We start from the raw sequence: 22783 nt of genomic DNA, 5'->3' as shown, positions 1-22783 counted from the left end.
GGGGGGGGGGGGGGGGGGGGGGGGGGGGGGGGGGGGGGGGGGGGGGGGGGTGGGACCAGAAGAAACAAGAAATGTCAATTTCTTTTTTTAGAAGGAAAAAAATCAGGAACTTCCTCCTCAAATCATACCGAATTCCAGCAAAACACAGAAGAGAAAGCAAAATGTGACAGTAATTAGGCCATGTTGGGTACAGCTAACTAGGCTGCAGTCCTCTTAGGCTTCTGTTTCCCATCCCTTCAGCTCTGCTGCACACGGAATTTATACTCACTTGCAGGCTGAGGAGTGGGAGAGGAGGGGCAGCTATGCCATGACACAGCCTCTGTGCAACACACATATGGCAAAACTGTAAACAAATCCAGTAAGTTTATGCACTCAGTGCCATGACAACTTTTAACCAGAAGTCTATTCTTAAACCACACAATGTGGGAATAAAAAATAAAGCACAAATTCATCAAGGTTGAGAACAGTAACCCAAAACTACATGTGAACTCACCCACAACAGCAAACCCGTAAATTAACAAACTGACACATGGGAGAGTTGCTTCCTGCACCACTGGTGCACTGGACTGTGCAAGAAGCTTCAGATCTTTCTTTTTCATCGGCCCAAAAGATGAAAATTTTTCAAAGAGAAGGAGAACACAAGCTTGAATCTGCTCTTTACCAAACTAAAGTGAAGGGTGATCCTTCTTCTGCCCATCTGTGTGCAGAACTCTGTATCAGCTGGATATACTTTCTGTACCATGACTAAGCCACGGCAGGACATTGCTTCTGCAAAAGCAAAGCATAAAGACAATCACTTCACTTCTGCACTTTCATATTTCTTCTAAGACTTACTGCCAGATAGTGAAGGCACCTTAACAGACCACATGTGCAGTCTGCCTTATGACACGAAGTATACTGGCTCAGCTTTTAACTACTCAAAAACAGCTTTAACACAATATAATGCAACTAAAATGATCTCCTTTAGTCCTTGAACTTCAGAATAGAAAAAAAAAAAAAAAAAGACCCTGAAGGGAACTGAACATTTATTTCAGTAAAAGCTGGAGCAGTGGAAGTACTCACCCATCTGAGGGAAACCAATGCAAGATAATCTTCTCTAGCTGATAAAACAGTACAGAAGAAGAAAACAAAAACAGAGTCAGGTGCATCCGACAGCAGAAATCTAAGCACCGGGGGAATGTGGCACAACAGAGAAGCCTACTGCCTCTTGAAAACCACAGTCAGTGCAACTTTTCACTTGGGTGTTTGTGTCCCAATGTTTATCACCCTGCAGCTGCAGCCAGCTCGAGCACCCAAACAAGAATAAGCACAGGCTCGCTGGTAAGGCAAACACCTCTTCCTAGCACACCTCTGCCGGACAGAGCTGCCCACCATGCTCAGAAGAAAGGCCTTCCAGCCTGTGGCAGCGGAGCAGTTTGGCTGCCTCTTCTCCAGGAAGCAAACTCTGAAAAGCCTGAGTGAAAGCAGAACACAGACTGACATGTAGATGCTATGGCAAACCAGTTGGATGGCTAATGGTCCGGGAAACTCAACTGCTGTTATCCACCTCTGTAAACTGCTAAGTTAGAGGTATGACTTGATTCCAGCTGCCCTCACAAGGTGTGACCGCCTCTGTAGGGTCAAGATGTCAGCCACTCTCTTCAGATAAAGTGAGACACAGCTATAAAACTTCACCCTTCTGACCCTCCCCCAAGGAGGCAGCTCACAGCATACAGATTTTCCAATCCCAGCCTCAGCATCTGCCTTGTTTCCATCCAAACTCAAAATTACTTTTGTACTCCCTCTTTAGCTAAGGGGGGCACTGTCTATCCACTTGCTTCTTATGGTACATTCATAGCATAATTCAGGTGGGAAGGGACCTCTGTAATTGTGTTCATTTTTTTTCCCAAAATAAAGCACTCTTGCCTAGGAGAGTTCAAAATCCTAGTTATTCTCTTCCAGAAACTGCACACTCTTTTCTGAACCTTTTAAAAATATATATGTCACTGAATTTCAATGAGCTTTCACTAAACTTGAAAACAGTCTAAGTGACTCATCCTGCTGAAGCATGCTCCAGAGTTGATTTGCTAATGATAAAGCCACTGAAGAGTTTTCAACACTGGTTAGTCCTTTTAAGATACTCCTTAATTCTAAAATATTAAGCACATTTTCATAGATTTATATTTCCATAGTATGGTCGAGGTAGGATTTGCACCTCACTGCATTTAAGAGGTATTTGGAATGATCACAAATGGTATTAGTTCACCCAAAGAGGAAAGACCAAATATTTCATAGAAACATAGAATGGTTTGGGTTGGAAGGGACCTTAAAGCATCTAGCTCCAACCCTCCTGCCATGGGCAGAGACACCTTCCACTACACCAGGCTGCTCAAAGCCCCGTCCAAACTGGCCTTGAACACTGCCAGGGAGGGGGCAGCCACAGCTTCTCTGGGCAACCTCTCTCACAGTGAAGAGCTTCTTCCTAACTGCTAATATTTAAAGATATTATTAATGTACACACTGAAAATCATAGCCAGGTCCCTCCCTGTGATTACTTCACCCATCACACTAACCTTTGTAAATACCTACACACTACTGCAAATGCATTCAGCTGAGAAAAAACATGACTCTAGCAGAGAAGGTATTTTCCACATACTGTTATCTTTAGCACTAAATAAGGATCACCTACTTACATTACTTTTACAGTCAGTGCAGAAAGACATCCCCACAAACAAATCTGACTCTGGCTACATCTGAACTGCAGGACTTTGTTGCTTCTGAAACCACCTGCACATCCCGGCAAATTCCTGACTGCATGCCATGAGGAGACTGAAACATTACTGTTCCCTTCCTAACACACATCTTTGCTTCGGGGCAAAACAAATGAAGCACAAGACGTACCAAACTCTCCATAGTGTGCTGCCAGTCAGAAACCTGGAGCTAGTGAACGCTCTACATAGAACCTGTAGTGATCTGCTTCTCTGAATGGCTCTTTCAAAGGTCAGATCTTTTTTTGAGTAGACAAAGAGAAAACATAGGAAATTAGGCTTCTTTACCTATTAGCTTTTGTGAATACTCTCATCCCACCAAAGATGTCTGTTGCAGTGACAGAGTTCAGAGATTTTACTCCATTTTGACAAAGGCTAAAACCTCTCTTCATACATACAGCATTGTTCTGCAAAGCTCTTAAATAGGCACGTTATTATTTTAGACAGCAAGTAAAATACAGAAACATTGCTATTGCGTTAATAAAATATGGTAAGTACAGGCATAAAATGAAGCCGTGTATTCAAGTGAATCGAACTTCTCATTTCAAATGTAGCGAGTTTCTATCACTTTCAGGTTGACTACTATCCAAGGCAATATAAATAAATGGGGATTTCCACAAAACCAGATTATGCTCTACAGCAAATACATTTACATTGTGCTTATTAAAAACTTCTGCGTAACCCAAGATGCATATTGTTGCAGATACCTTTGCATATAAACATTAACCAAAAACCATGCTTTCATTATACCACATTTAAAAATGTATTTTAAAAAAGATATATAGTATAACAGCCCAGTTTGACCACACTGGAAATATTATAAAAGCTTGACTGTTGAAAGGTACTAGAAATATCAGTTCACAGACACCGCATGTATGTGAAATATTGTATGACCAATAAAAGAGATGAGAGCTAGCTAGATTACGTCACTGTTTCCTGCCTGTGAAGAGAAGCTATTTTAGCTAAGTGAAGCTGAGCAGAGGAAGTCTAAACCTTCTACAGATTTGGGGCTATGAAAGGAGCATCTCTGAAGAAACTTTGTAGGGCACAAAAGGTGAGTAACAAGCCATTATGCTATGCTAACCAAGTAACTTGGATGTTTATGTTGCTAAGATAAGACTTTCTTCAGAACCTAAATGTGAGCATTAATTCTAAAAGTAATGAAAAGATATTTAATTCTTTAATGCACTTTCAAAGTATCAGCAGTATTCTATAAATAACATTTAAAGCAAAACAACAGCATCTGTAAAAGCATAGTACCATAAATACTGTTGTTTAGGATCTTAACAATAGATTTGATAATATGCAATAACTAAAAGCATTGGTAAGTATGTTATCACTAAAGGAAAAATGTTTGTTTTCATTAAACTAAACCAAGAGAAGATCTTGTTGATTGGTCTCTCTGTGCTTCACGGAAAGCCACGTCCTCCTCAGGAAAATGTGAACAAATGTAAGGGACAGCCAAAGAAAAGAAGGGACTGGGAAGAGAGATACATACACATAATCCTTTAAATGGAGTCACTGTTGCCTAACTCATAGTATGAATCTAGAGGAAAACACTTCATTCTGGTTTTGTTGTGAAAGTGTTTGTTCTCATACACAGCACCTAGATTGACTTCACAATTCACATTAGACATTCAGGACTTCAGCTATCATTACAAAATTAAAACAAATTGCTAAAACAAACAGACAAACATCAGAGTAGTCATTCAGATTAATGCAGACATCCAGAAATCAGTGACTCCAGGGGCTCCTCAGCAAGCGCTTTAATCAATACCAGTAAGTAAGTGTTCCCATTATGAAAAACAGCAACTAGGACAAACATCCACGGTGGGCGGAGGAAGCAAGCAGCCGAATCAATGTGAACGATAGAGCAAGCTTCAACTTTATTGAAAGAAATCACACCTTATATAAGCACTCTACAATAATCATGCATACTACTCACAAATCTATTGGATACATGTAAAAGGCTACTTTATAATATCCCAGCCCCTTGTGGCATTTCAAGCATGTCACAACACCTTCCATCTTCTGGCCTGCCTTCTTTCCCAAGGCCGTTCCTTTATCATACACAAGGCCATAATGTACCTCAGTTTTTCTCTTTGTTAACATAACAGTCCTTTGTTAGCATAACTGTACCCTGGGTTTTTTCCTCTGTTTACCTCAGCTGGCTGCAATCAGCTTCTGCAGAGACCCATGGCCTTGCTCTCTGCAAGCCGTTCTCCAACACCCATCCACTCAGAGGCACCCAAGATCTACTTGGGCTGACCTGAGAAATAACAACCTGAACTCCATGCAGACAAGTACTGATGAAACAGCAGAACATCTGCACTCATGTATAAATGCAGATAGGTAACTACACACTTAAAACCCCCTCATTATTTCTTACCTAAATAAATGTTAACTTTTAGATTCTGAAAAATTAGATTTAGGAGAAATACCTAATTATAACGCTGACATGCATTTAGACACACAAAGTTTTAAAACAATGTCTTCAACAACAACAAAACCCCCCTTTTTGTTACAGTAGGTCCATTCTTTGATATATCTCAAAACTGGCACAAACTTGAAATAACCAGCAAACAAGGCATGAAACCACAGGTTTTCCTGATAGAAGCTCATGCCAGATTCAGCCTCCTCTCTTCCCTTCAACACCAGCCTACTGGTTATTTCAGAAACAGGACCTGACCAGAAACAATTACAGCCACTGCAAGTCTAAAGGAGATAAAAGCAAAACCAAAACCAAAATCCATGCTGTTTATTAACACTCATTTATAAAAAGTGAATTCTTCTACCTATCCTATATGTTACTACTCAATTTGCCTGCTAAATCAGTCAGGATCTTGAGATAGCTAGTCATGCACTGCGTCATACACAACCACTAGCAAGAGAGAAAAAAACCACAACAAAATTGCAAAAAACACTTTAAATGGGGGGAGGTGGGGTGGGTGGGGTGTGTGTGTTAAGCAGTATTTGGACAATTTCATGCACATTTCATTCAGTAACAAAAGCAGGACAATATGCGAGATAATATTTCAACTGTGCTACAAAAATTTTCTTTCAGGCATATGCCATCTACCTTTCAATAAGGTCTACTATCACTATTGTTTTTATTTTCAGTGTTCTTCACACAATGAGGTATTTTAGAGGCATTCATACAGATGCCCTCCAAACCTCTTTTTGTCAGTATTATACAGATAGCTTTTCCCATACAAAACAAATTCTGTTACATGTTCTAATGGCCTCATCTGATCAGAAAACACACCTTTTTGTTTTGTACAGCTAAAAAAAATAATCTTTGTGACATAAGTTTAGAGATAAGTATTCATATGCATAATTTTTTGTTGTATCTGTAAACTGGAGAATTGTAAAAAAAAAATCAGAAATCTAATATTCATGTTTCAAGGCAGAAACTAACCTGAAGAAAGATTTAATATGTCATACTTGAGTTAGTTACTCCATGGATACTCTTCTCAAAAGCAGCTGATACTTGCCAGTGTCGAACTAGGACACTAGATTAACACACACTAGTTCAATCCCCTACGCATTCCTATATCACTGAAAAATGTACCTAGTAACATTACAGTGAAAACATAAACCAGACAAGCAATAACAATATGGGGGGGTTTTAATGCATTCTCCACTCCTGGAGATAAAACACACATGAACTATACAATCTTCTGCTCATGAGAAAAGTTTTGGTGCCTAACTGATTCTGTAGGAGTTACTTGGCTGGCTGTCACAAGCAGGAAGATCAGACAAACAACTAATTGTTTCCTCCTCCTCCTCCTCCTCCTCCTCTTCACAAAGCTGCCACAGGGCTGGGTAAAAGGCCAAACAAGAAGAACCCTCCCATGCAAAGTCATGAAACTGTGATCACAGCAAGAGCCAGGAAAGCGGGGGGCTGTGGGATAACTGAAACACCCATGCAAACACCAGGTAAGGTCTGACATCCTCAAGTGGCTCCAAAGTAAATCAGGGGACGTCTTTCAGCTCTCATCACCCAAGTCTGCATAATGACATTTCAGATGACCAACTCATATGACCAAGAAGCTGAGAGAAGCAACACAACTGTGCTCTGGAGCAGGTGGCTACCAGCCAGCAACTTTCCCCCTCCAACAAACACTGTTCACATAGTGCCTGGTTGGAGACTGGGCTGTTTCCCATCTTTTTGCTTTTTAAATAGGAAATCTATTAATCTATTCACCTCATTCATATATCAGGTGATTGGTTCTGATGCCGTGGGATTAAATACTGTATTAGAAGTTACGTAGCAATACAGCTTTTTAGTGTCTTTTATGACAACAGCATGCAGCTATTCTTTTGGGAGCTAAGTAGTTCCTAGACAGATAAAATGCAAACTCAATACTTCACTTTCCATATCCAAATGTCACTACATGGTATACTCATTTAATTATTTTCGTAACTATTTTTAGTCATTACTTTTTCAACAGAGACAATTTGAAGAAATATTTTCTTCAGAAAATATCTCTCTTACCTCAATTACAGCTGTTTCAATCTAATTATCAGCTACTGAATAACACTCAAAGTTGCTGGTCAATCTTGACTTTCTGATTACTTATGTAAGAAATCTCAAGTAATTAAAAATATTTAATTAAAACTAGCTTATAAATAACTTGTAAGAAAAAGTCTGATAGTGCATGTACCTCCTTCAGAGCACAATAATGTATTTCTAGTCAGAAAAAGCAACAAGGCTAGCACATTTTCACAGCTGAACAATATAATCTCATTAGTAAACCCCATTCTACTACAACAGTCTTCTTGTTTGTTTTTAAAAGAAAGTTTTTATTTGTCTGAGAATAACTTTTCATATTTTATTTATTTTTAGGGTATTTATGGCATGCAACAACTATTCCTAAATTCAATTAAAATACAATGTCTGGAAATCACCACCCTGAAGAATACAGGATCGCATCACTGGTCTTCTACAGTTTTGTATTCACAGTGGGATTGTTGGTGAATGCCACTGCACTATGGGTTTTCAGCTGCACTACCAAGAAGCGAACAACTATAACTGTATATATGATGAATGTGGCATTACTTGACATAATTTTTATATTTTCCTTGCCTTTTCGGATAATCTACTATGGGAAAGAAACATGGCCTTTTGGAGATACATTCTGTCGGGTTATCAGTGCTTTCACTATATTTTATCCAGCCATTGCTCTGTGGTTGCTCACTTTTATAAGTGTAGACAGATTTATGGCTATTGTTCAGCCCAAACATGTCAAAGAACTAAAAAATACAAAAAAAGCTGTGCTGGCTTGCACTGGAATCTGGGTAATGACCCTCGCAACAACATCCCCATTGCTGTTTTTACAGTCTGATCCAGACAAAGCCTTGAATTTCACTACCTGCATGAAAATGCTTGATATCATCCATTTAAAGGAAGTAAATACATTGAACTTTTCTCGCTTGATTTTTTTCTTTTTGATTCCCTTGTTTATCATGATGGGGTGTTACCTAGTCATTATTTACAATTTTATCCATGGCAAGACTTCCAAACTGAAGCCTAAAGCCAAGGAGAGATCCATAAGAATTATAGTTACTCTGATTGCTCAAGTACTTGTCTGCTTTGTACCCTTCCACATTTGCTTCTCCTTCCTGATGCTGCAAAATGAAGATATAACTTATAATCCCTGGGCAGCCTTTACCACCTTTCTCATGAATCTCAGTACGTGCTTGGATGTTATACTGTACTATATTGTTTCTAAACAATTTCAGGCGAGAGTCATCAGTGTAATTCTTTATCGCAATTACCTTCGAAGTGTGCGCAGGAAAAGTTTTCGAACTGGAAGTATAAGATCACTCACGAATATGAACAGTGAAATGATATAAAAAGAGAAAAAAAGTCAGGGAACTTTTATAATGTAAATAAGTGATTTTTTTCCCCCTGAATTCTAGCATTTTGACTATGCTGAAGAATGTTCTATAGCTATAATAGAAGCAACACATACATTTGTTGAACTGTAAATGTGAGAGAAGCATAATAATTGCACCTCTTTATATATGCTTATGTAAATCTCAGATGGACTAAAACCTAGTACCAGTGTTAAGCTTTTCAATGCTTGTCATCTCAAAAAATTGTGAATGTTGTCAGACACAAAAAAGTGACTATTAGTATAATAAAGCAGACAACACTGAAGAATTATTATGCAATGCATATATGAATTTTTTATATTTTCACAACCAAATGTTCCTGAAACTACTGTATATCCCAAACTTCTAAAATTAGCTTCATTCTCTCAGATCAATGTTAGCATGACTTAAAGAGAAAGCATATGCAGGGAACATATTTCATTCAACTAAAAACTTCTTTGATGTAGATTTCTTTGTAACTGACAACATTCTGCTGTCACTGATAAAAATACCATCAAAAGATATAATAGTCGAACAGTTCATTAGTTCCCTGTGGGTATGATGTGCACATTTATCACACCCTACTCTTGCACAAAGTACATTTTCACACAGACAAAAATACAGAATTTGACCAGACACAGTAGCAGTCTATGTCCCAGCAACAGACTTCAAGGTAGCAAACATGATGAGTAACTGCAGTAGCACTGAAGCTTTCAACTCCTTTCAAATACTCACACATTACAAAATATATATCTTCATAACATCAAACATATGTTTTTTCTTCCTTACTAAATCAGTCTTTAGCTACTTTCAAGTAGAAATATAAAAAGCCTAATATGGTATTTAATAGTAAAAATCTTGCTCAAAAAGCTTTTCTTATTGACTCAGAGTGTGCGACACATGGAAACTTAAGTCTGTATGAGGCTGATCCCACCTGTCAGAAGCTTAACCACAAAAGCTCTGCAAGCTCTACAGTTCTACTGTACCATTTCTTACTAAGTGCAGAAATCTCAAATACAGGCTATGCAGAACTGAACCACTAAATACCTTTAATCTTTAAGAACTTCATATGCAAGTGCTAAACAGAGTAACATTCTCTAGCACTCAATTTTTGAAACACAAGCATACAAAACACCAATATGAAATGCATGTAACTGCATATGCATTTTAAAGTGAACATAAAGATAAGAATTACAGTTGTGCTGCTTTGTGATTTAAGAAAGAAATCAGCACCAGCTGGATTTCAGTTTTCAGATTTACCAACTTGAACAAAACCAAATACAGCAATAATCTGTACAGTGCAAGCTGTGTTTCAATCATGTTGAGAGTGGAAATGGCACTAACAGAATGTAATCACTATATGGATAAATTATAAATTAATTAACCACAGATCAGAACTACGATATTAATATTTGAAAATATAATAGTTGCGCCAAGAACTTTTACACTGTAGTTCAAAAGAGGATTAAATTTAATTTGAATAAAGTTTTTTTTAAATTAAAATCTGAAAAATATAATCCCTTGAAACTATATCTAAAATAACCAATCCATTAGGAGCTACTTACAAACCAGAAGGCAAGCTGTTGATGGTGATGCCAAATATATACTGAGTGATTTCTACAAGGAGAAGATCAAACAAAGCTGAGAGCATCCAAGCACCCAGTAAAAAGGACTGTAAAGATAAAGTTTAATTTGAATTAATTCGACAGTTTAAAAATAAGGTTTTAATGTATCTCTAAATAAAAGAAAAAACAAGAAAACCACTACACTAGTTCAATTAAGACAAGTGAATTAAGACAAGTGAAATCTTTAGCACAACGTAATTCCAGATCTACGCCTCTAGATAGTGAAGAATGAAGAGTTAGATGTGTGGTCAAAATTAAATTCTATGGGTCTGATAACTTTCAGCTAATACAGCTGCAAACTTTAATTAGAAAAATCCACTGACTGCAAGATATTATCAATTTAGATTTATGGAAACCAAATTATCTTTAAAACCGTTTAACACATATTTCTATACAAAATGTTAGCAATAAAACTGCAATATTAATCCAAGATTGCAAGATTTTATACAGTGTAGAAAACAGTTTCTGTTAAAAAAAATATAACTGGAACTTACTGAAAATTTTCTGCTGCCATATCTTCTTTCAAATATTCTAAAGTTGTAAATGAGCAGACTGCTGCAAAATGTGTCTTTCAAATCAAGACATATTGTTCTCCCACATACAAGTCTCCAAATCTAGAAGGTTAAAGATCGTCATGTTAAGTCTCTCTTCCTTCAAGAAAATTCTTTACAGAATTTGTCCTCAGACTGAATATAATACTGAAGTCAGATAACAGAAATGTAGTACATTTGAGGAGGGAAATACAGTAGAATGGTATGGAGAGCTCAAGAAGTCTGTTTAAAAATAAAATATTTTCAAGGAAGAGGTCTACCTGTTAAAATAAACCTACAATTGAAACAAAGTCAAATACATTTCTATGTCCCTAGTTCACATTTACAAATAAAAATGGAAATCACAATCCTTCTAAGTTGTAGAATTACAGAAAAAAAATTTTTTTTTTTGAAGTGACCTCCAGATACCAACTAGTTCAGTATACTCCTACAAGCAGGTCTAATCAGATCACCTTGCTCCAGGCCCTGTCAAGTCGAGTCTTGAACAGCTCCAAGGATGGAGATTCAACAGCCTTTCTGGGCAAACCTGTACCAGTGTTTGGCCACCCCCATGGTTTAAAAAACTGAATCAAATCCTTACATGTAGGCAGAATTTCCCATGTTCCACCTTGCATCCACTTACCTCTTGCTATACAGGGCTCTCAGTCTCTCCTCATACGCCAAATGCTCCAGCCCCTGACCGTATTGGTGGCCCTCGCCTGGACCCTCTGCAGTATATCAAGGTCTATCTTGTGCTCAGGAGCCCAGCCAAAGGGACAGCATTCCAGATATGGTCTCACACAGGCTGAATAGAGAGGAAGGATTGCCCCACCAGGCCTCCCTGTGAGGCTCTTCCTAATGCAGCCCAGGATGCTGTTGCCTTTTTAGCCACAATGCTGCATTGCTGGCTCGTGTTCAACTTAGTCTCCAGTAGGGCCCCCAGGGCCTCTTCTGTAAAGCTGATTCCAGCTGGTCAGCCCCCAGCTTGTACAGGTGCATGTGCCCCTCCAGGGAGGCACTGCATTTCCATTTGCCTTTGCTGAACTTTGTGAGATTCCTGCTGACCCCCTTCTCCCCTCTGAACGGCAGCAGAACTAACTGGTGTATCAGCTACTCATCCAAGTTTTACACCATTCACTGGCTTGTTGAGAGCACACTCTGTCCTACTGTCCAGGTTATGAACGAAGACATTAAACATTGCCATATTCATCCCTGACATATATCACTAATCAATGGCCTCCAGCTGGACTTTGTGCCACTGATCACAACCCTGTGACCCTGTCAGTTAAGCTGGCTTTCAATCTACTTCACTGCCTACTTATCTCATCTGTACTTCATGAGTTTGTTTGAGGATGTTATGGGAGACTGCAAAAAACTATACTGAAGTCAAAATAAACAACATCACTTCTCTCCCCTCACAGTCATCTACCTTATCATAGAAGGCTATCAGGTTAGTCAAGCCTTCCATTTCATAAATCTGTGCTGACTCCTCCCAGTCACTTTATTGCTCTTTGTGTGTCCATAAGAGATTTCTAGGAGGACTTGTTTCATCACCTTCTCAGAGATCCAGATGATGTTGACTGGCCTGTAGTTCCCCAATCTCTCTCGCCTTTTCTGAAGATAGAAATGACATCTTCTTTCTTCCAGTTCTTGGGAACCTTCCTTGATCACAATGACCTTTCAGAGATAATCCATGGTGGCCTCATAGTGACATAAGCCAAGTCTTCCAAAACTTGTGGATGTACACCATCAGGTCCCATGAACTTGTGTATGTCGTTAATTTAAACATTCCCTAGCCTGATCTTCCTTCACTGAGTTTAAGCCTTCATTGCTCCAGACTTTTGCACTGATCTCAGCAGCCTGAGACTGCTGAAAACAAGTCTTATGACTAAAGAACCGAGACATGGCCTTGACCTTTTCTGTGTCTTCTGTCTCCAGGTCCCTGTTCCCACACAGCAGCAGGCCTTTATTTTTCTTCCTTTTTTGTAAGTATGGGGTCCAGACACAACATCTTCCCTCATCAGCTCCTTGACCATCTGCGTTAGGAAGTGCTATCAATGCACTCCAGTAACCTCCTGAACTGCCTGTGCCCTGCTGTGTTGCCCTCCCAGCACATATCAGGATAGTTAAAGTCCTCCATGAGAGCCATGAAATCATGAGGCTTATTCCAGGTGTCTGAAGAAGGCCTCATCTACTTCATCATGACCAGGTGGAACAAACTCCATCACCAAAGGCAGCTGTGCTGGTCTGCCCTCAAATCCTGACCCATAAGCTCTCAACTTCCTCATGTCCCAAGACAAAGCTCTGTGCAGTTCTGCTGCTCTTTCAAATAAAGAGCAATTCTCCTTTCCTGTCCTTTCTAAAGAGCTAGTATCTGCCTTGCAGCACTCCTACCATGTGAGCTAACCCACCACATCTCTGTGACCTCAATGAGATTGTAGCCCTGTAATGGCATATGACCTTTAATTCCTCTTATTTGTTCCCTATGTAGGGCGCATGAGTGTACAGACACTTCAGAGAGGCACCCAGTCATGCTGATTTCCCAGAAAACATATGGGAGTGTTCCACATAATGCTGTCCCATAGGTACTCCCTTATTTATGTGCATACACTTGAAGCGGGTCCTTTTCAGTCCTGTTTTGTTGGTTACAGGATCCCTTCTGTTCACACCACCCTGTACCCTTTGCTGGCTAACGCAGCCCACTGCCTTCTCACTTGACTGTGTGTTGTCATTTCCCTCCTGTGGTGTTCCTGTCTTAAAGTTCTCCTTACCAGGCTGGCATGGCTGTTAGCAGAGATGCTTTTGTCCCACTTGGCCAGGTGGATCCCATCTCTTCCAGGCAGTCCTCTATCCTCAGAGAAGGTCCTATGTGCACAAAAACTGAATGTTGCCAACACCAGATGTGCAACCTATTGTGACCCACAGGATCTGTCCGCTTCACCTTGGCTGGGTGCTCCCTGTCTTCTTTGTGTCCTGCATGTGTTGAGCAAATCTTTTTAGCAGCCATTTCTCCATGACCTTCCTAGAGACCAAGGTAAGGCTGAGTGGCCTGATGTTACCTGGATCCTCCTTCCTGCCCTTCCAAGATGGTTTCTTTGAATAAGACACAGCTACTACTGTTTTTCAGCAGATCAAACAAATTAAATGAGAGGATTCTTCTAAAGACAAATTGCAAACCAACCAAACAAACAAACCCCAAACCCACAAAATTTCCATTTAAAACTTGAATAGTTTCTCAGACTTTCTCATCCCCTTCCCCAAACACTTGGTTGTAACACTTTTAAAAGGCAGACATTAATTTATGTATTTTTGCTGCACACCATTAGCAAGACACTTGGAAAATATGAGCAGTGCTCTTGCAGAGTTGAAGTCTGCATCATTACAATAAAGCTCTTGTTGACAAGAAAGATCACAGAGACTGCAACAGCACAGAGTATCACTAGCTAGCTCTAATAATCTTTTAAGGTTTATATGCTACAGTTGGCATCCCCAAAGACATTAAGTTGACCATACTTTTTTTTTTGATCTAACTGTAAAACACGTGGGCTAAGATAATTAGAGGCATCTGCAGACCCTTCTCTGTTGAGCAGTAGTTTGTCATTTCAAAAAATGAAAAAGATCAAATCCACACAAAACTTACCTAATCACGTCTAAGTGTATTATTTCGACAATTACAACTGATACTAGAGGATTCTTAATTAAGCTAAGAACAAAACCTCACAATACCTGAACGATAAACTATCTCAGTTTGAACAGGGAATAAGCAAGAATTGCCTAGTAAAATAATTAACCAATCCAGCAGATTACTGAGGAGCATGACAAACTCCCCCATCACTTGGAATCTTCCAACTAGAAGCAGCAGTTCTATTCAACAGGCAAATTTTAGTTTTCCATGATCAACTACAACAGAAGTTACAGAGGGGAAGTTATGCCCTCTGTTGTTAAAATAAATCATATATAATCAGCGTACCCCATCACAACAGCATTCTTCAACCTTAAAACCTAAGCACAGTAAGATACTGACATTCATATTATAATAGTTCTTTTGTTACACAGGTTAAACCAGCAAGCTTCCAAATGCCAGTGGCTGGAAGGAAAAATGATACAAAACCAATAATTTCCCAGACAAAAGAAAGAAGTGAAAAGCTATGTTGATTGTTTCAGATCACTTTTTCTCACTTTTTCCAAAAAGTGGTGTACTGGAGTAACATTAAAAAAAAAAAAAAAAAAAAAAAAAAAAAAACAACAGTGAATAAAGGGAAAGAATCAGAGGAGAAACAGACTGGGGAAAAAGATCACATGGAAGAATATAGTTTGCAGTCTCTCTCCATACAAAACAAATTCACTCTTACCTGAAAATCGTCTTTTATAGCTTGTAGGTTATAGGCAAAGAACTTCTGATAATGTTGGAAGAGCAGAGTCAATAGAATCGAGATGGCACTTGGGACTAGTAGCAGACTCTTTGACAAAGGTGCTTTATCTTAAAGACAAAAACCAAACAAACAAAAAGCCATTTTAGAGAAAAGTCCCTCACATTTTTAAAGTTATGTATTTAAACGGGTGATTGCAAAACATAATACCACTGCACCACCTTGATTGCCTCAAGAATTTCCCAAGTTCTCAACACCTTGCAAACAGATAGAGAAAACACACCAACCAAAGGAAGTCTTTGGAGATATTAATGACAGTTAAATAGTAACCAGACATTTTGTTTTCAACATTCTCTCATGAAATTAATTGTTTAGCTATAATTAAACCTATGCTGTCTGCACCTATAGAGGTCATGTCCTCCTATGCAGCCCTCTTAAGGCTCAATCATGTTTCAAGAAATAAAACAAACACTCTTTTTCACTAGCAAAATACACATGCACATCTAGTTAAAACAAATATCTTTGTTTCCTTTGCATTAGGGATTTAGGGTAGCTTTTTTTCTAGAGGCTATGAAGCAGAAACCACCTGAATACATGCCCTGAATAAACCGACTTTCTCTTCACCGCACTTGGATCCACCATTCAAGAAAATGTATCTAAGTTAATTTACATGACATTCACCTTCCTTCCATCCAATCATTATAATTATTAATAAAGAAATTAATAAAATCAGGACATTTGTGAAATCAGAACTTCTTTCCCCCAGGGGCATGACTTTCAGAAAGGACACTCAGAAGAAAACAAGCAGAGAACAGAGAAATATGCAATGCACATTTACTAAAAAGTGCCAAGTGGAATATCCAGCAGGAGTATACCCAGCAACTCATCCTAAAGTGCCCAATAATTCAAGCCAACAGAGAAACTCTGAAATATATTTCTTCTATGACTTTTCTCCTTTTCACACATACAACCTGAATCACATTTACTTCCTTCCCAAACATCCCAGTTATAGCATAGAATCTACTGATTTTCAGACAACTTTTTTTTGCAAGGTATTATGAAATCTGTAGCTCTGTTGTCATTGTTCTAGATAACAAAAGGAGCAATAAGAATACTTTTAAAGCACTAAAGGGAAGTAAAAAACAGGAGTGCAGGAAGAACAAAACTGCATTAAAAAAGCATAACACAGGAAATAGTACCTATCAAGATAAACTGACTAGCATGAATCAACATCTGCTGTACACTAGGAGTGAACTGCTAGAAAAGGAAGATGGTAACAGGCACCAAAACCAAGGTTTTAATCATGGCACAATCCCATTGCCGTCGAAAATAAAGATTCTTACTACATAATTTAAGCATGATCCTCATCCAAGTACTAGCTGACCATGTCAAGAACAGCTCTGATAGGCACCGTTAGCTGTTCTCAGCTCACACCACCTTTAAGTCTGAAGTTTCCTGATGTTCACCATGTGAAGAAAACGTCTCTTCCTACATGTATTGTAACATAAACTTGTGCTTAAAACTCTTCTTTCAGTCCACAACCATACCTCTGAATTCATTATTTACAGACTCACTTTCCTTACTCCATTTAAGCAATTAATGCCTTGAAGAACTATCCTTTTATAGAAATTAGGCAGTGATTTGTATTGACACAAGTTGATGTTACTCTGCTAACGGTAACCTCTACTTTTATGATTAGATGTTTTTGTGTGATACACATCAGGAGGACAGAGAGCCTGGCTGATTTTTTTTTTTTTAATGCAAGAAAACTACCCACCTTTCAATTCTTTCTTTGTTTTGTGGTTTGGGTGTTTTGTTTTGTTGTTTTTTTGTTGTTTTTTTTTTTTCCCCTCTCCAAAAATAAGGTCTATAGTCTTTAGACATCCATTTTTTAAAATTATTAATTCCTCTGATTTGGTTGGATGCTTCAAAAAGGCTTGAAGCCATAAGAGTACCACAGAACACTGGGGGAAAAAAGAAGCTGGAGCCACGTGGAAGTTACTGCGCACATAATGCACACACATATTCACTTGAAACCTCAGGCAATGCTCTCTTAGTTAGCTTAACTTAGTTAAATTGAGTTTTCTTAATGTGAAAAGGTCAATTTTATAACCAGGATACAACAGATATTTGAAAGTACACTCTATATCAGAATAGTAGTCGTCACAACAATAGCCATTTCTGAACCAAAGTTTCATAAAACTTCCTATTTTACTATCAAATACATTTACATTATTTCATGAGTTTAAATACATTTTTACAAGAACTCATTAATCCTATAATACTTTTCACATAAGGATCACATTACCACAAAAAAGGTGACAAGCAAATCACTAGATTTCCCACCGTGACTATGTATTTCTAGACACCTTTAATACTTATATTTACATTTTACTGTAATTTTCATATCATTAGCTCATTTTTACATTACAGGTAATATACACTTGAAATACTTTATCCTGTCAAGTTCATTCCTAATTGGAATGCATTCAAAAATAACCAACCAACAGAACCTTGTCTGTTTTCTCCAAAAGTGTGAACACACGTTTTTATGATGAGTCTCCTTTTAGCTTTCAGCTTAGACACTTTAAACCTTGATATAGGAGAAAAGTACTTATTTTTAAGCACATCATCAAGCAAAAAACCACAGAAGTAACTAACCCATTAATGTGACCGTCACCCACAGGGAGCATCACATGAGTAACGGAAACTTCTACTCTCAAGCGTCTCAAAATATCATCATGGTTGTTAAGTTTATTCTTGCCCAGTAAACTTGAGAAAGATAAACTCTTCCAGATAAATAACACATCTCTGGAAAGGTTTTTTCCAAGTGTTTCACTGTACAATGTAGTATTTTGTTTTACCCCTCAAAAGCATATAGATCCCTAACAAGGACTGCTGTGACATCACCAGCAACCCCTCCACTGCTGTGGAATGTCTCAACCAGTAAGACCAAAAATTACTAACAATCCCAGATACTGCACAATCAGGCATTCTGACATAGCTAAATTCCTTACTTACAATGTAAAGGTAAAATTTAGAAAGCAAAATTCCAGTCCAGTGGATCTGAAACCATGTGCAGGTTGGAAACATGTACTACCAACCTACCGGGGGTACCAGTGGCTGCTGGTAGCACCAATGTAAATGTGCACATGGAAGAGAAAAACACAGTGCCTCTATACCACATAAAGAAAGCAGAAAGAAAGGATAAACTCTCATTTTGACCCCAAAGAGTTAAAATACATCAAATACTATCTTCAAAGACCTTGGAATAAATTTACAACCCCAAAATACTCCTTACATGGCAATTCTTTCAAACAACAGGCAGTAATAGCATTTGTGCTGCAACACAGATACTGAGCTTCCAAGAGAGAAATACTGTAATAACCAGCAGAACATGCCCATGCTATGAGGAAGAGCAAAGCATTAGCCTTCATTACAGATCTTTGATTCCGGCTGGTGCAATGGACAAGTCCTCCCCAAAACTGCCCTCATAATCTCACAGCCAATCTAAGTCTCCACATTCCACCACTGCACTCACTACAAAGCCCACAGATCTTCCACAAGCTACTACTTTCCTGGCTGCCAGTACCACTTTCAACGTACGGAATGTTAAGGAATAGATGTGTCCATCTGTCACAGAGGGGGAGGTTTATGACACAACTGCTCAGGTAATTGCAGCTTCAGAAGCCACCACTGTACTAGTAAGAATATGAAAGCTGTGGTGGTAGCTACAAGTTTTAAAAGATTTAATGTTCCCTGATGGTTCACCACTCACAGGTGAAGAGACATAGCAGATAAGCAAATCAAAAGTGGCAGCCAGACAAAGATACCATTTCAGAAGGGCTTTTCGGGGAACAACTTCACCCTCTGGACTGCTATTCCGGGCCTGAGACTCAAGCGCTGATGTGGGGGAGGACCTCATTGCCAGTGCCAGCTGATGAGCAGTAACTGCAGATGCTTAAATTAGCTCAGGATGTTTTTTGTGGGGATCCCTACTGAGCTTACACCACAGCTGCAGATGAAACATGCTGTGTAGCAGCTTTTTTTTCCACTATCATCTGCAAACTTCCCAAACCAAACTGCTATGAGGCAGACATGCTGCTTTCATACAGACAATTAACATCTGGGGACTGCTACAATGGCACGAAATACTCATGAACCATATTTTAGTGCAGATGCACAAGATCTGTGAGTCTTTTAAACCATAACCAAGGCATCTGAATGCACAGTACTTCCCAGAAATCTGTATTTTGAGTGGTTGCATTAAGTTATCATGCAGACATTCATCTATATTCCAAGATCTGTTCAAGAACCCGCAGCAGGTTCACCAACCAACCAGAACATTTCAAAATGGTCAGAGTTGTCAAGGACTCTTGCCTACTCTTTTCCCTTCAGATGCAAGTTTGCTACACATCAAACAGCAGCATAAACACCTCCACCTGAATGCCTGGAAACCTTGCCTGTCCTTTACTGTAATGGCTAATGAAACCCAGATGCAAATCTGAACAGCAATTTTTAAGTGCTTCCTAGACACCTATGTGTGCTTTTGAGAGACGGGAGCAATTTTACTAGATCTGAGGAATAAAAACTTGTCTTTATTATAATCACACACTGAGTCCTGAACAGTAGCTGAGAACAAATGAGAACATACCATGGAGGGAGGATGACAAGAGATAGGGACACGTGTAATACTGCTTGAGGAATCTGGAAGACACCAGGAGATTGCATGCTGACTGGCAGGATGGAATTTAACCACATGATTATTATTATTTTTTTTAGAGTTTATTCAATCCAGTGTAAGTATTTTTCTAATATTTCATCCTTTGGAAAAAAAACAAAAAACAAAAAACAAAACAAACATGCAATACCAGGGGATCTTGCAAAAGCAATGAAGTTACTGCTTCCTGAAAGTACTACATGACTGAACGAAGTATTCTGGGTCAAGAAAGCAGCTCTTGCCCCTGGTCTAGGCTCAGAACACAGCCACAGGAAGGGGATCCTGTGTTCAGACAGTCACTTCACAGCGTACTCTGGTGGTTAATCACAGAGATGCTCACAAGTGAACACAGTAAGAATATCGATGCAGGAAGACTTTCATCAAATACTTATAAAATTAATGCAGAATTTGAGAGGTAAACGTTAGTATATATATATTAAGACAGACTGTAAAGAAACCGACTGAGGTTGTGCTTTAAATATTTTTTAAAGGTGCTGGTTAAGATTGTAATCAAACCAGTTACCTACACAATTATTGTTTAGAAAATTAGTTTTAGCCGAGGTTACAAACTACAGAATAATGAGGAGCTACAAAAGAAAGAGAAGAAAACCTTTGTCTCTAAAAGGAACATTTGAAAAGAAATAAAAAACAAAACAGGTTGAAGTTTAAAAAAAGCTCATCGCAGGAGTAGATTCGTCTTCCCAACCACAGAGCATATTACCATACTACTATTAGTATACACTGTCAGAAAAAGCAGGTATGGCTACACCACAAGGCCATAGAGAGGTCCCCATACTAGCTAAAAATGAGCTAGCTCTGCAGCAGCAGCAGCAGAATAGACACATTTTTGTGGTGTTCAGTGCACGACTAATTGAACTGATGTGGCTAGGCTGCTCCCAGGACTCAAGCTAGTACTTTGAACCAGGTTGCACTGTGGCATGCTGATGTACCAGCTAATTTGTTTTCCCATATAGTACTGTACTGCGTAATATTGTTACGCCCATAATTCTGATATATTCAATACATACTTCATTTTTCCTTCAGTTGTACCACAAAGCATCAACTTACATACCTTTATTATTTTCCTGATCCTTGTGCCTAACAGCTCAGTTTTTCAGGTTACGCAAGCAGAGGAGCACAGCAGCGTTCCCTTCTTGCCTTGGGGATTTTTAACAAATTGCTAGCACTGCGCTACAAGGTTCACAGAGAGGTAAAAGCATAAATTGCATGAGAGGAAATGCTTGCACGCAAGTTCAAAGGACTCACTACTACTATAAGAAGTAGCTTGTGTGTAGTATGCAAAGTAGTCAAATACTTTCCAGATGTGGCAAGTGGATAGGCTTTAAAACAGGGACTTAGATTTTACCTTAAAGACTAGCTCTAACAGGCTTTCCTACTACACTCGTGTGCAATATTGCACGTAGCATGAAGAATATTGGGAGGGAATGTTACAGTGTCTGCAGAAAAGTTTGGTGCTAGTCTTACAGGTTTAAGTTGTTGGAAAGGCCTTGGTGTCTTACAATGGAAAGGCTTCTGCGTATCATACTTTGCTCCTCAGACATAGCATGTAAGTGAACAAGCAGCAAATACAGCTAAGTAGCATCAACCAGCCAGCCCAGTGTCAGTCTTCATGCACTCACTCTAGCCTTTGCAAAGTCACTTGAAGTGCTTCAGCAGCATTCAAGGGACTCAAGCTACTGGCAGACTGCAGCACAAGAAACCAGTCTGGTTGCAGCACCACAGCCCAGCTCTCAGGCCCTTAACTTAAAGCCAGGTGCTGCAGCATGCTTCCTGAACACAGTGCAGTAATTTTTTAACAACAGTTTTACAAGTCAAGTCAACTGGGTTAGCATCTTGCTAAGTCAGTTGAATATGCCTGTGCTGTGCCTCCTACTATCCAGGGTAACTGGCTTTTTTTCCCAGGACCAGCTCCTCCAATATTCCAGATAACAGAAAGTTTCCCTTAACAAGGGCAAACTGCCTTTGTCCTTTTAAATGGTGTTCTTCCTTGTTTCCTGATTTCCGTATCTCATAGTTGTAACGTGTACCAGCTATGTTTATTTTTACATCTCCCCATCCAAAACTGTGTGTGCCATGCACTGAGTAGGTGTGTTACCAGCTCCCAGCACAGTAATCATCTGCTACACCTGATACTGCCTGTCTGGAATTCAGCATATCACTACTAGTAAAGGACCTACTTTTTTGAACTGGCTCATGTGCACCCAGTGTTGAACCGCTTGTTTGCTGGAGGGATTTGCTTTTATATGTGTCTCTTGTAACGTCACTTTTCAAGAACCTCTCTGCCTACACATGTGATTTTAAAAAGAGTACTGAACAGGAGAAGTAGGACGGAGGATTTATACCAGGAAACTCTTAAACTAGGATAAGAAATACTAGAGAAATACTTTATGTAATAACTCAACTGCAGAGCTCAAAGTCATGAGACATCTCCTTAAAAGGCACATGGACAAGGTCAAGGACTTCTCCACAGGCCCAGCTATTCAAGCATTATTTACAAGGAAGTCCAACAGAAGTGGTCAAATTTATGAGCAATACTTGAAGCTGAATCTGTGGTAAAGAAGTCACAAGTTTTGAATATTCCTTGGATGAAGATAGTATCAATTCACTTCCCTGAACTACAGAGCCAGGATGTGAAATGAAATTTTCTGTGTAGCCACATATCATAGTGTAGCAACCACTGGCACCCATACTACAGAGGTGATCCACAAAGTCAGCTCAAGGTAAGTAATACAGAAATAGTTTGTAATTGCTTTGAAAAATACTGTTTGTTCAGCATAGTAGTGGTATATTAGCAGAAATAAAATTTGGCCATCGACCAAGTGAAGATCCATGTAACAAAACCAGCCAAAAGGTCTATCTATGGCTACATCTAGATTACGGTTTTTAGGAC

General features: G+C 39.0%; 2 protein-coding genes across 2 annotated transcripts in view; one reads left to right on the top strand and one right to left on the bottom strand.

Moving 5' to 3' along the window:
- UBAC2 (UBA domain containing 2) overlaps positions 1 to 15852 on the bottom strand; it is a 91313-nt gene extending 75461 nt beyond the window's left edge. The window contains exons 1-4 of the mRNA XM_026845653.1: positions 15834 to 15852; positions 15135 to 15262; positions 10747 to 10866; positions 10193 to 10299 (exon numbers count right to left, since the gene is read on the bottom strand). Coding sequence (XP_026701454.1) covers positions 10193 to 10299; positions 10747 to 10866; positions 15135 to 15262; positions 15834 to 15852 — 374 coding nt within the window. The remainder of the gene's footprint in view (positions 1 to 10192; positions 10300 to 10746; positions 10867 to 15134; positions 15263 to 15833) is intronic.
- GPR18 (G protein-coupled receptor 18) lies at positions 3735 to 8638 on the top strand. The gene is made up of 3 exons (XM_026853050.1): positions 3735 to 3801; positions 6558 to 6686; positions 7597 to 8638. Exon 3 carries the CDS (start codon positions 7644 to 7646, stop codon positions 8604 to 8606), a length of 963 nt encoding a protein of 320 aa, XP_026708851.1. The 5' UTR covers positions 3735 to 3801; positions 6558 to 6686; positions 7597 to 7643; the 3' UTR covers positions 8607 to 8638.
- Positions 15853 to 22783: the final 6931 nt, after the last annotated feature.

This window comes from Athene cunicularia, assembly GCF_003259725.1.
Source record: "Athene cunicularia isolate RWA chromosome 1 unlocalized genomic scaffold, athCun1 chr1_part1, whole genome shotgun sequence".
NCBI lineage: Eukaryota > Metazoa > Chordata > Aves > Strigiformes > Strigidae > Athene > Athene cunicularia.
Note: the sequence above shows the minus strand (reverse complement) of the source record. Positions and strands in the feature narration are given on the sequence as shown.